Source organism: Hyperolius riggenbachi, chromosome 8 (assembly GCF_040937935.1).
Source record: "Hyperolius riggenbachi isolate aHypRig1 chromosome 8, aHypRig1.pri, whole genome shotgun sequence".
Taxonomy (NCBI): Eukaryota; Metazoa; Chordata; class Amphibia; order Anura; family Hyperoliidae; genus Hyperolius; species Hyperolius riggenbachi.
The window spans coordinates 289241943-289256153 of NC_090653.1; the positions used below are offsets into that span (position 1 = coordinate 289241943).

The 14211-nt window shown below is 48.5% G+C and overlaps 1 protein-coding gene across 1 annotated transcript in view; it reads right to left on the minus strand.

Annotated features, from left to right (window-relative positions):
* Positions 1–462: 462 nt before the first annotated feature.
* LOC137527977 (S-antigen protein-like) overlaps positions 463–14211 on the minus strand; it is a 30616-nt gene continuing 16867 nt past the window's right edge. The window contains exons 5-8 of the mRNA XM_068249134.1: positions 11124–13743; positions 5665–5782; positions 3657–3700; positions 463–2853 (exon numbers count right to left, since the gene is read on the minus strand). Coding sequence (XP_068105235.1) covers positions 3666–3700; positions 5665–5782; positions 11124–13743 — 2773 coding nt within the window. The 3' untranslated portion in view covers positions 463–2853; positions 3657–3665. The remainder of the gene's footprint in view (positions 2854–3656; positions 3701–5664; positions 5783–11123; positions 13744–14211) is intronic.

The window sequence follows — 14211 nt, forward strand, 5'->3', positions numbered from 1 at the left end:
TTGGTAAAGTCCTAATTTTCCAGCTGCAGCCGGAAGCTGTTAGTAGGTTTGGATTTTTAAACTTGTCAAGAGAATGCAAAAATGCTCCCCGCACTCACCACAATCACTGGGGTGTAATGCTGGGTACACACTATGAGATTTTCTGGCAAATTTACTGTCAGATCGATTATTTCCAACATATCCAATCTGATTTTCGATCTATATCCGATCATTTTCTGATCAATTTCTGACTGTTTTCCATTCACTTCTATTGGAAATCGATCAGCAAATGTTTGGAAATCAGATTGGAAATGTTGGAAATAATCGATGTGACAGTAAATCTGCCAGAAAATCTCATAGTGTGTACCCACCCCAGCATAACACACACAACCAGTGCTGATTGCCTTATCCTATAACTGTGTCTTCACAACCAGTGTGAACAGGCAAACTTGTATTGCAAATGGAAACGCGGGCACCAGTATATTCAGCAGAACTTGCGGTTTATTGCATTTAGGTGTGTAAAAAGGAGATAGCAGCATTGCACATCGATATAAAAACATCGCAGGACTTCACCCATCCAGATGACACCACACACACACAAGAACTCTTCCTCCGACAATTGTTTCACACCAACCGGTGCTTGTTCACGGATGGCTCTGCTCTCTGGCGGAATGCTGTTCAAAATGCCAAGGAGGAGGGTGTGTTCAAGTAGCGTTTATGCAGCACGCCCCTCTTGGATGTCAGACCAATGGCTGGCTCTGGATGGATGGCGCGAATGCGCTAAGTAAGTGCGCATAACTGATGCCATCAATCAATGACTGCTCTAACCAGGCGGGCCTAGCGGGTGACACGGTCACAGGCAGGCGTCACCATGGTAACGGGTAACATCTAACCCCTGAACAGCAGAGACCGTCCACAATCACCAATGCTTGCTATGTAACTATAGGGCCAGCCAATCAAAGAGTCCGACACTCAGGAGTAATACAGATTAAACCCATCGGATTGACTTTTAACACCTCAGAACACTTTTAGGCCTCTTGCACACTGCATGCATTTCCGATTCAGATTCTGCTTTTTAATCGGTTTTTACATCCGATTCCGATTCCGATTTTTAATCTTTACTGCATGCTGCGTTTTTTGATCCATTTTTCTGTTGAATGTATTCAGGGAAAATCGGAATTGAAAATCGGAAACGGAATCGGAATCAGAATCGGAAAATGGATTTGCAGTGTGCAGGGAGCCTAAGACTATAGAAACCGCACACGAATATTTGCATATAAATAGACTAGTAAAAAGGCCCGCCCATTAAAAAACAGGTGCTAGGTCACAGACGCTACTCCCCACAATGCACGCACATATGCGTCCCGCTTGCTCGTTCCCCACCACTGTCTGCAGTATAGGCACACAGGGAGCTGCTTGCTTGGCAGTTGGAAAAAGCGGTTATTTCCCACAATGCAATGAGAACCTCTGTGAACCACACACAGAAAACTGTCAGGTCCGGCCCTGTGTCCTGACTACCCTGGCTGCGCACATGCTCAGTACAAAAAAGCCAAGGACACACAAGCATTCAGTGGATGACGCAGGGACACTTGCATTTTATTGTATAGGATAGTCAATATAATAACAGCATACACACCCCAAGAAGATATACTGTATAAAGCCTTAAATAGATCCCCAATTAGATTATGACTCAAATCCCTCTACTACCAGAACCAGAATCAGTTATCATTAAATATTACTATGTATTGCTACATTACGCCACTTATTTAAGACTTCCATTTGTCTTTTTAAGAAGACAGTCAACTCATTGTATTAGAGCGTACCTGAGATGGGGGCTCCCTCAATAAAATATACATACCCGGGGCGTCCTCTCTAGCCCACTCCGGCCTGATGACTCCCACAGCGTCCTCTTCTCCATCTCCGTTTGCCTACAACTGGCCCCCGAAAAGCCGTCAGTCAGGGCCAGTTGGAGCAGGCACTGTGCCGCCAGGCACGCTCCCCTGTCTCGCTCCCGTCCCGATGTGAGTGCAGCGGGAGCACGCATGCGGCCTGGCGCAGTTGGCCATTGAACTGGGGACTTTCTGGGGCCAATTTGCGGGCGAACCGAGAGGGAGAAGAGGACGGCGTGGGAGTCATCAGGCTGGAGGGGGCTGGCGGAAGTCCAGGTATGTATATTTCATTGCTAATCCCCCATCTAAGGTTCCCTTGAAAACCCAGGGGTACCATCGCATCGATTTTTGAAATCCAGAAGGATTTCTTCTGAGATAAGAGTCGATCCAGATCTCCTCCTCTTCTCATAGTTACGACAGCGATCAATCCCACCACTTTCAGGTTTGAGGGATTGCTACCGTGCATTCTCTAAAGTGCTCAACGAGTCTGGATACGCCCCCTTCTCCCTTTCTTATAAAACTCACGTGTTCTACCAAACATTCCCTCATCGAACACATGATTTTTCGAGGGGCACTGGAGGGCATAGACCTCTGAAAATGAATTGAACCTAGTTTCACAATGTTAGTCTTCACAACATGACAACAGGTAGGACAATATCCACAGGGGAAGCATCCCCCAATCTTTTGCCCCCCCCCATCAAGTTTTGGGTTGTGGTACAATAAATTCACTATTTGTCAGCATGGTTTGTAGATGGTTGTCGCATTGTGAAGGGAACAGGTGGAACCATTACATTTCCCGGGTCAGTAGGTTTCTCATAATAGTCTTTGACATGGAGGCAGCATTGTTGGAAAGCTTGGAAACATGGCGTGTTCTCGTCTTCAGCCATCTCACTCGGCTTTTCAAAGCAATTCTTTGTTGATTCATAATGCGGAAGAGAATCGCGGAAACACTGCTTCACCTTCTCCTTGCGAAACTGGTCGTTAGCTGAAGGAGAAAAACAAGACAAAGTCAATCTTTTCCTGCATTAACAAAGCACAAGAATTCTGATGTTATTCTGAGAGGACAGGACAGCTATGTTACTTGTGATGAGTGCCTGGTTTAATTTATGTGTTGCTAGTTGTTCTTATGACTTGGTCATTTACAAGTAATATTATTTCAATATTGATTGGTGTGGTAAGGGGGAAGAGGGGGTGACACCAACCACAATTATGGCAGAAATATTAAAAATTCATACAAAATATTATTCGCCTTCCCCCCCAAGAAAACTTTTTATTGACTTTAAAGAGAACCTGTACTCTAAAATTCTTACAATAAAAAGCATACCATTCTATTCATTATGTTCTCCTGGGCCCCTCTGTGCTGTTTCTGCCACTCCCTGCTGCAATCCTGGCTCGTAATTGCCAGTTTTATGCAGTGTTTACAAACAAAAGACATGGCTGCTAACCAGCTTGTGATAGACTGAGAGGAGCTCAGTCTGTGACTCATACAGAGCCTGCAGGGGGTGTGGAGAGGGTGTGTATAGCTTCTATCCTATCACAGCAGACCAGCACATTCCTTCCTGAGTGCCTGAGGAAAGAAGATTAGATTATATAACAGAGATAATACAGCCATTGTGTAACTAGGAAAGGCTGCAGTAAGACAGACCACATTAGAACAGGTATAGGAACTTATAGGATAGAAGAACTAAGGCTGAAGATTTTGTTACAGAGTCTCTTTAAGAAATAACAGCAGCACAAACCATACAAGACATGAATCACAATAATATCAATGTTGTCATCGTAACTTACCCAGACTCTCTATTCCTCTTCTGAACTCATCTGGCCACTTTGAACTGGTAAGAAAAAGAAGAATATAATCTGTGAACTTTGTTTAAATCACACCTGATGCATCTTAGTCCTGCACATGCGCAGTTTAGTGTTAGAAAGTTGCGCATGCGCAGGACTGTCACGCCGTCCACCGTGATGATGCGGGGCGTCACCAGTCTGGAAGCGTTTGGCCGACATTCGGCCCGGGGTGTCGCCGTTAATGAAGTCTCCAGTAGGACCGGGAGAGGAGCCAGGAGGATGCCTGGGGACCTCGCGGTCTACGGTGGGCTGGAGGACGCCCCAGGTAAGTACCAATTTCATAAGGGGGAACCCTTAGAGATGAAGTGGATAATTAACCCTTTACCTCCTCCCAGTTACCAAAATAAATCACTTGTAATAAAATAAATAAATAAATAAAAGTGACATTTAAACCTTAGGGACTTTTTGAATATGTATGTCATGATGATATATTATTATATTACTGTTATTTTTGCAAATAAGGGCTTGTAATTATTGATATAGTGTAAACAAACAACAAATGCACCTTTATTTATAAGTCAAAATCTGTTGCCACAAATTTTACTAAGGCAGTGATGGCTAACCTTGGCACTCCAGCTGTGGAACTACAAATCCCATCATGCCTCTGTCTCCCCAAATTATGCTTAGAGCAGTCAGAGTGTTGCAATGCCTCATGGGACTTGTAGTTCCACCACAGCTGGAGTGCCAAGGTTAGCCATCACTGTTAGGTACATTATTTAAATGTCGTAATAACCGGGACAAATTGGAAAATAAAATGTGTGGGTTTTATCCACAGTAGCAAATTTTATTTAAAAAAACAATAATGGCAAAGAAAAAATGAAAAATAATAACTTTTTTCCATTTTCTTTCCTATTATTCGTGTTAAATTACATATAAAATAATTCTCAGCAAAAAGTACCACTCAAAGAAAGCCTAATTGGTGGTGAAAAAAAAATCAAGACATAGATGATTCTGGTGTGAGAAGTACCTATAAAGTTATTGGCGAATGAGTGTTGAAAGGTGAAGTGGTCAAGTGGTTAAAGTTTTTTGAAATGTTTGACATTACAATTGTGGTCTTTTACAGCGAAACTGGAGCAACCTGAAAAGATAATTAGATATGGAGAAGGAAGGCTCTGGACCCCATCCATGCCAAGGTTCCAGTTTCACCACTGTTCCCCCATTAAAATGTTTCAACCTCCATGGATACACATGTGCAACCGGTCTTCACAGCCCCCCCACCAGCTCAGCAACCACCTATCAGGCTTAAAGGACATCCGAGGTGACAAGTGACATTATGAGATAGACATGTGTATGTACAGTGCCAAGCACACTAATAACTATGCTATGTTCCTTTTTTTCTTTCTCTGCTTAAAAGAGTTACAAATCGGGTATGCAAGTGATAGTTTCTGTCTGGGTCAGGACCGGGTCGGAATGTAGCATAACCCTCACTAATAAGGAATTACAGCCATAAAACCCTTTCCTAGCAGAAAATGGCTTCAGAGAGCAGGAAAGAGATTAAAAGGGGGTCAAATAGCTCTGAGATTTTAGCTCTGGCATACTTTAACAAATGTGTCATTGAGAAGAGGCCATGAAACAGTAAAAACTTAAAAAGTAGATCTAAATAAAACTGTGGGATAGCTTAAAAACATTTTTAGGAGAAGGAGAATAGATAAAATTGTTTATTTCACTAGTTCAATTTCACCTCGGGTGTCCTTTAAGAAGTCTGAAAAAGGCCTATTACCCAAAATCTTACTTTTTTTCTAAGTTGGCCTATAAATGGTATCATACAGATTCAAAACTTCCTACATGGACTATAGAAGTAAGGCGTATGTATTTTATCTGTCTACTTTTTTTTTTTAACTACTGCACAGGGGGTGATTGCATCAAGCAGAGTATGGTTGAGAGGTCACTCAGATCCCTATTCTTTAAAGCAATAGAGGAAGGATAATATTGGGCTTTGGTCTGAACGTACCTGGTTTGTTTGCTGGATGTATCGGAGATTTACGGTCAGTCTCCGGCTTAGAAAATTGCAGAGACGGCTGCAGCATCTGCCCTTCTTTATCTCCTCCAGGGAAATGTTCTGGTTCAATCTAAAACAAACGGCAGCAGAGTAATATTAGCTCATTAGCATTGAAAGAGATCTGGCAATTGACAAACAAAATAAATTCTACATCCCTGGGGCTCAGAGGTGGGACAAGGTCCTCCAGCACCCAAGGCTGAGACAGCAAAGTGTGCCCCTCCATCCGTCCCACCCCAGCTGTCACACACTGATTGCTATTAGACTAAGAGGTGCCCCAGGGCCCCCAACACCATGATCTCTAGTTATCTGGCTTGCAGTCACTGCCATGTATCCCCTTTTCTTATTTCTTTCTGCTTCAAACACAATTGGGAATGAAAGCTGAATGAATTGTGCGCCCCCTCCTACACTGCGCCCTGAGGCTGGAGCCTCTTCAGCCTCTGCCTCGGCCTGGCCCTGCTGGGGCTTCCTCCAGCCTCCTTCAGGCTGATTGGTCCCTTGCCGGCTTTTCATGCTTCCTGGATCTTCAGCTAGGCGGCCCGGTAATCCTGCCAGTCAGCGCCAGTTGCAGAGTGCTCTCAGCGACGGGAGCTTGGTGGGGTGTGTGTGTGTGTGTGGGGGGGGGGGGTGCGTGCATTCGGACTGCGCCTGCACCGACTGGCAGAATTGCCGCGGGCCGCCTAGCGGAGGATCCAGGTAGCCTGGGAAAAGAGTGAGGGACGGAGCAGCCTGAATGGGGCTGTAGTATTCTACATTCCAGGGATGTAGAATTTCCTTATTTTGCCAGATTTCAGGTTTCCTTTAAGAAAATTTGGGATTTGGGCAATGTTTTGGACTGGTGGAAGATCAGTCTCCTTTCCTGACATCCACATACACACAGGCTTGTACGCTATCATTGTGCCCAGTGGCCTAGCTATGGAGCTTGGGGCCCTGGTGCGAGTTTTACATTGGGCCCCCCCAAGCACTCTATTAGGTGGCCATTCATCCGGGTTTAGGCCGGACAGCGGTGGCCACTAATCAGTCTGAATAGTGTTGTCCGGCTCATGAATGATTCGAATCTTTGATCCGGATCTTTTTTGAGTCGAATCTCAGCGGCTGCGGGACCTGAACTTCCGGCGCCTGCGACACAGAGGTAAGTTCCGCCCGCAGCCACCCGCCAGCCTGCACATCATATTGGAGGAGACAGCGGGGGAGAGAGAGCACCCTAAGGTGAGGGAAGGGGGGGGGGAGATTGCCCCCCTTCTCCACCGCTGCTCCCAGCTCTCTCTCTGCTGCACTGTTCTCCTCCTGCGGGGGGGGGGGGGGGGGGCGGGGGGCACCTGGCTACCTAACCTATTCTGGGCACATATAGCCCCTGGCTACCTATTCCGGGCACATATACCCCCTGGCTACCTATTCCGGGCACATATAGCCCCTGGCTACCTATTCCGGGCACATATAGCCCTGGCTACCTATTCTGGGCACATATAGCCCCTGGCTACCTATTCTGGGCACATATAGCCCCTGGCTACCTATTCTGGGCACATATAGCTCCTGGCTACCTATTCTGGGCACATATAGCCCCTGGCTACCTATTCTGGGCACATATAGCCCCTGGCTACCTATTCTGGGCACATATAGCTCCTGGCTACCTATTCTGGGCACATATACCCCCTGGCTACCTATTCTGGGCACATATACCCCCTGGCTACATATACTGGGACATATATACCCCTGCCTACGTATACTGGGACATTTACACCCCTGCCTACATATACTGGGACATATATACCCCCTGGCTACATATACTGGGCACATATATCCCTGGCTACATATACTGGGAACACTGGCTGTTTGTCATTATGTGCATTTAGTGGTGAAAAGCTGTCTCTTTTGTGCATTTACTGGTGAAAAGCTGTCTCTTATTATGTGCATTTACTGGTGAAAAGCTGTGTCTTATTATGTGCATTTACTGGTGAAAAGCTGTCTCTTGTGCATTTACTGGGGAAAAGCTGTCTCTTATTATGTGCATTTACTGGCGAAAAGGTGTCTCTTATAATGTGCATTTACTGGTGAAAAGCTGTCTCTTATGTGCAGTTACTGGTGAAAAACTGTCTCTTATGTGCACTGGACCAGTACTACTGGTGAGGACAGTTAGTGACATGGCTATGTACTCTGTAATGTGCTGCAGAAGATGTCAGTGCGATATAAATACTATAAATTTTTAAAAAAATAAGCCCATTGCTTAACCCCACTCTACATAAAAGTGCGCTTCTGACTCCGCCCCTAACTCCACCCCTAACTCCACCCCCTGTCCGGTTTTCTCCATCAGCCGACCTGGCAACCCTATAGGTACTCGTCCCTCCCACTGTCGAAGAAGTCTTTCCTCCATGGGAGGGGACCTAACACTAACTAAATCCTACCTATGCATATGCATAGCCTGGGCGCGCTACCAGTAAAATTAAGAATTGCGCAGAAAAAGTGAGATCAGCACATCACCAGGCCGCCTCTGAATGGCCTCAGCTCAGAGATGCGCTGAGCCCCCCCAGAGACTACAAACGCACCTTGAACCCAAACAGAGGCTCTGCATATACACCAAAGAAAAACTAACAAGTGGGAGCAGCTGACCAGAATTAAATCAAACATAGCAAAGAAATGAACAGCGCTACTTAAAAACAGATGAATGCTTACCTGCAAAAAAGTGCAGACCCCACTCATGGGATACAAATACACAATGAGCACACACACAACCTGTCTACCACTTGGAGGATGTTAGTTTCCACTAACAGCTTGCATGCAATTTGTTAGGTACTCGTCCCTCCCACTGTCGAAGAAGTCTTTCCTCCATGGGAGGGGACCTAACACTAACTAAATCCTACCTATGCATATGCATAGCCTGGGCGCGCTACCAGTAAAATTAAGAATTGCGCAGAAAAAGTGGGATCAGCGCATCACCAGGCCGCCTCTGAATGGCCTCAGCTCAGAGATGCGCTGAGCCCCCGGCTCAGCGCATCTCTGAGCTGAGGCCATTCAGAGGCGGCCTGGTGATGCGCTGATCCCACTTTTTCTGCGCAGTGAGCTTAGTCTTGGTGAGGGACTCTCAGTTTAGTATCACCTGCTCCTCAGGTTGATAGCTGCAGTATAGTCTGAATCACCTGCTCCTCAGGTTGATAGCTGCAGTATAGTCTGAATCACCTGCTCCTCAGGTGACTAGCTATCATTATATGCTGTCTGCGTCTCCTGCCCCTCGGGGGATCACCTGTTGCAGTACAGTCTGAATCACTCGCTCCTCGAGTGATCTCGCTACATTGTCTTACTGTGCATCACCCGCTCCTCGGGTGAACCTATCATTACTCCTCCGAGTTTCCAGCTTGCTGGAATACTGATTACTGTGTTAGAGATACCCCCTTCACCAGCTCCTCTGGACAGTGGGTATCTCCATCTATATTTACTGTTGCACCAAACACCATCTTACATCTTTGTATCCTGTGTGTCTTGCTATACTTGTATAGCAAGACACACAGTATTATTCTGCAGATCACCACATAATCAGGTATAACATCTGTATTATTGGTGATACTGCAGATCACCAATAATCAGAAAATCTGTTCTGGCTGACACCAATCGTTACAGATGTATTGTTTTATTTAGCCAATCTCATTGCATTTGTGGGGAAATCTGCTGCCAATCTCATTGTATTTGTGGGGAAATCTGCTGGCAATAAGATTGCATTTGTGGGGAAATCTGCTGCCAATCTCATTGCATTTGTGGGGAAATCTGCTGCCAATCTCATTGCATTTGTGGGGAAATCTGCTGCCAATAAGATTGCATTTATGGTGAAATCTGCTGCCAATAAGATTGTATTTGTGGGGAAAACTGCTGCCAATAAGATTGCATTTGTGGGGAAATCTGCTGCCAATCTCATTGCATTTGTGGGTCAATCTGCTGCCAATCTCATTGCATTTGAGGGCCAATCTGCTGCCAATCTCATTTCATTTGTAGGGCAATCTGCTGCTAATGCGATTGCATTTGTGGGGCAATCTGCTGCCAATAAGATTGCATTTGTAGGGAACTCTGAAATCTTCTGCGAATCTGATTGCATTTTGTGGTCGGCCGGCCCTCCACCATGTGGACTATTGTGCTCCACTCTCCTCGGTACGATGTCCTCCTTTTCAGGGTGTGATGTCCTCCTTTTTGAGGTTCTGCAAGTGGCCACCCTACACTCTATACATAACACTTGATACGGTGCAACAAAACCTGCCAAGGTCATCTACAGTATTAGAGGTGCAAGAAGGGGATGGGGAGCCGTGTTTTAATGATTACTACCATTCAAAGCCTCTGTAGAAGTGATTATTACCACCACAGGACCAATAAACAGCTTTTACTTTGGTTTAGTAAGGGCCCCATGGGGCCCCACTGGCCCAAGGGCCTCCGATGCAGTAGCTACCTCTGCAACTACTATTGCTATGCCCCTGATTGTGCCCACATACAAGTATAGAGGTGACCCACACTGCAGGGCACCATCTCTGGAGTACGTTTTGCCGTCAGATGGGCGGTGCCACCAATAGTAAAATATTGGTAATTTAAATTACTATCATGCACTATCCTTGATCCAATCTGCTAGAAATTGATGCCACAAACGATTCCAGATTTGGTTGTTCGGACAAAATGGAAAATTTCGGTTGATTGGCAGTGGGTCGGAAGCATATTGCTAGCAGCTTCGATTTGATGACCGATCAAGATGTCCTCACCTTTCCATGGTGATTTTCCTGTCTCTTTTCTCTGTGCTGGCTACTTCGCCCTCCCTTCTCTCCCAAGTCCTGGGGCGCCTGTGTGTGTGGCACCCAAAAACTAGAGGTCTCTAGTGGTCATGTGAAGTATGTCCCACAGTGCCCCTAGTGTCTGTCCTCTGCATTACACCCAGAGCTGGGACAAGGTCCTCCAGCACCCAAGGCTGAGGCACCAAAATGCACCCCTCCATCCCCCCCACCCCAGCCATCACACACTGATTGCTATTAGACTAAGAGGGCCACAGGGCCCACAACCTCCCCAACACCTAATATCTAGTTATCTGGCTTGCAGTCACTGCTATGTATCCCCTTTTATTATTTCTTTCTGCTTCATACACAATTAGGAATGACAGCTGAATGAATTGTGCGCCCCCTCCTACACTGCGCCCTGAGGCTGGAGCCTCTCCAGCCTATGCCTCGACCCGGCCCTGATTACACCACAAATGCGTCCCAGGAGTGAAGAAGAAGCAGCCGGCATGCTGATATCAATTGAAATCTGTGTATAGTGTGTGGAGGGGTTGGAGAAGTTGCATCCATCTGTTGGCCCTATCGACGATCAGTGCCCCCCCACGCACCCAGCCCCCCCTTCCCCGGTGTGATGATGAATGGGTATGTGCGCAATAACAGACAATCTTCATCACTGACCTGTTCCTCCGTCTCCTCCTCTGTCTGCTCCTCCGGCTCCTCCTCTGTCTGTTCCTCCGTCTCCTCCTCTGTCTGTTCCTCCGGCTTCATCTGTGTTTGCTGTCTGTTCTCGCCCTCTGTTTGTTGTTCGGGCTTCACCACTGTCTGCTGTCCGGGCTCCCCCTCTGTCTGCTGTTGGGGCTCTCTCTGTCTCTGCTGTCCGGACTCCTCCTGTGTCTGTTCCTCCGGCTTCACCTCTGTCTGCTGTCCGGGCTCCCTATCTGTCTGCTGACCGGGCTCCCCCTCTGTCTGCTGTCTGGGCTCCCCCTCTGTTTGCTCCTCCACCCCTCCCTCTGTCTGCTGTCTGGGCTCCACCTCTGTCTGCTGTCCGGGCTCCCCCTCTGTCTGCTGTCTGGGCTCTCCCTGTCTCTGCTGTCCGGACTCCCCCTCTGTCTGTTCCTCCGGCTTCACCTCTGTCTGCTGTCCAGGCTCCCCCTCTGTCTGCTGTCCGGGCTCTTCCTCTGTTTGCTCTTCCACCCCTCCCTCTGTCTGCTGTCCGGGCTCCCCCTCTGCCTGCTGTCCAGGCTCCCCCTCTGTCTGTTCCTCCGGCTTCACCTCTGTCTGCTGTCTGTGCTCCCTATCTGTCTGCTGTCTGGGCTCCCCCTCTATTTGCTCCTCCACCCCTCCCTCTGTCTGCTGTCTGGGCTCTCCTTCTGTTTGCTGTCCGGGCTCCCCCTCTGTTTGCTTCTCTACCCCTCCCTCTGTCTGCTGTCCGAGCAACTCCTCTGTTTGCTGCCCCATCAACTCCTCTGTCTGCTGTCTGGGCTCCCTATCTGTTTGCTGTCCGGACTCCCCCTCTCTCTGCTGTCCGGGCTCCACCTCTGTTTGCTGTCCCAGCAACTCCTCTGGCTGCTGTCCAGGCTCCCTATCTGTTTGCTGTCTCGACTCTCCCTCTGTCTGCTCCTCCACCTCTCCTTCTGCCTTCTGTCCGAGCAACTCCTCTGTCTGCTGTCTGAACTCCCCCTCTCTCTGCTGCCCAGGCTCCCCCTCTGTCTGCTGTCTGGACTCCACCTCTGACTGCTGTCCATGCTCCCCCTCTCTCTGCTGTCCGAGCAACACCTCTGTCTGCTGTCGGAGCTCACCTTCTGTCTGCTGTCTGGGCTCCCCCTGTGCTTGCTGTCTGGACTCCCCCACTCTTTGCTGTCCGGGCTCCACCTCTGTTTGCTGTCCCAGCAACTCGACTGTCTGCTGTCCGGACTCCCCCTCTGTCTGCTGTCCGGACTCCCCCTCTGTCTGCTGTCCGGGCTCCCCCTCTCTCAGCTGTCCGGGCTCTCCCTCTGTCTGCTGTCTGGGCTCCCTCTCTGTCTGCAGTCCAGGCTCCCTTTCTGTCTGCTGTCTGGGCTCACCCTCTGTCTGCTGTCTGAGCAACTCCTCTGTCTGCTGTCTGAGCTCCCCCTCTGTCTGCTGTCCAGGCTCTCCCTCTCTCAGCTGTCCGGGCTCTCCCTCTGTCTGCTGTCTGGGCTCCCTCTCTGTCTGCAGTCCAGGCTCCCTCTCTGTCTGCTGTCTGGGCTCCCCCTCTGTCTGCTGTCTGAGCAACTCCTCTGTCTGCTGTCTGGGATCCCCCTCTCTCAGCTGTCTGGGCTCCTCCTCTGTCTGCTGTCCGGGCTCTTCCTCTGTCTGCTGTCTGGGCTCCCCCTCTGTCTGCTGTCTGGGCCCCCCCTCTGTCTGCTGTCCGGGCTCTTCCTCTGTTTGCTCCTCCACCTCTCCCTCTGTCTGCTGTCTGTGCTCACCCATTGGATGCTGTCTGGGCTCCCCCTCTGTCTGCTGTCCGGGCTCACTATTTGTCTGCTGTCCAAGCAACTCCTCTGTCTGCTGTCCAAGCAACTCCTCTGTCTGCTGTCTGGGCTCCCCATCTGTCTGCTGTCTGAGCTCCCCCTCTGTCTGCTGTCTGAGCAACTCCTCTCTCTGCTGTCCAGGCTTCCTATCTGTCTGCTGTCTGGGCTCACCCCTTGGTTGTTGTCTGGGCTCCCCTTCTGTTTGCTCCTCCATCCCATCCTCTCTCTGCTGTCCGAGCAACTCATCTATCTGCTGTCCGAGCAACTCCTCTGTCTGATGTCTGGTCTCCCCCTCTGTCTGCTGTCCGAGCAACTCCTCTGTCTGATGTCTGGGCTCCCCCTCTGTCTGCTGTCTGGGCTCACCCCTTGGTTGCTGTCCGGGCTCCTCCTCTGTCTGCTGTCCGGGCTCCTCCTCTGTCTGCTGTCTGAGCTCCCCTTCTGTCTGCTGTCCGGGCTCCTCCTCTGTCTGCTGTCTGAGCTCCCCCTCTGTCTGCTGTCCGGGCTCCTCCTCTATCTGCTGTCTGGGCTCCCTATCTGTCTGCTGTCTGGGCTCACCCTCTGTCTGCTGTCCGAGTGACTCCTCTGTCTGCTGTCTGGGCTCACCCCTTGGTTGCTGTCCGGGCTCCCCCTCTGTCTGCTGTCCGGGCTCCCCCTCTGTCTGCTGTCCGGGCTCCTCCTCTGTCTGCTGTCCGAGTGACTCCTCTGTCTGCTGTCTGGGCTCACCCCTTGGTTGCTGTCCGGGCTCCCCCTCTGTCTGCTGTCCGGGCTCCCCCTCTGTCTGTTGTCCGGACTCCACCATAGAAACACTGCAAGTAAAAAAAAAATTGAATATTTTAAAACAAAACATACGGGGAACGAAGTAATAAAGGTCTTCTGGGCTAGAGATCAGTCAAACTGAAGTGTAATCCGGTAGATCTGATAAATACTGTCTGATATTAGGTTGCGTGTTTAACGATTTTTCTGGTGTTCGATTTGTGATTTTTGTCTGCATTCATATGTGAATTTTCAAATTATTTTTTTCCATACGTGCCACTGAAGTTAATTTACATAAAAATGAATTGAATTGACTTTGAAACCGTATCCACAATTTTTTTGCACATAGTGCAATTTTTCAGTGATTTTATTTTGGACTTGCTATTGACTTGCATTATATAAATTTCAAAGCACTGCAGCAATAGACCTTCACTATTATACCAGTTGGGTGCGCTCTCACTTAATTCGGCAACCGCCTCAGAAAATTTGTACTATTTGTTTAACCACTTGAGGACCACAGT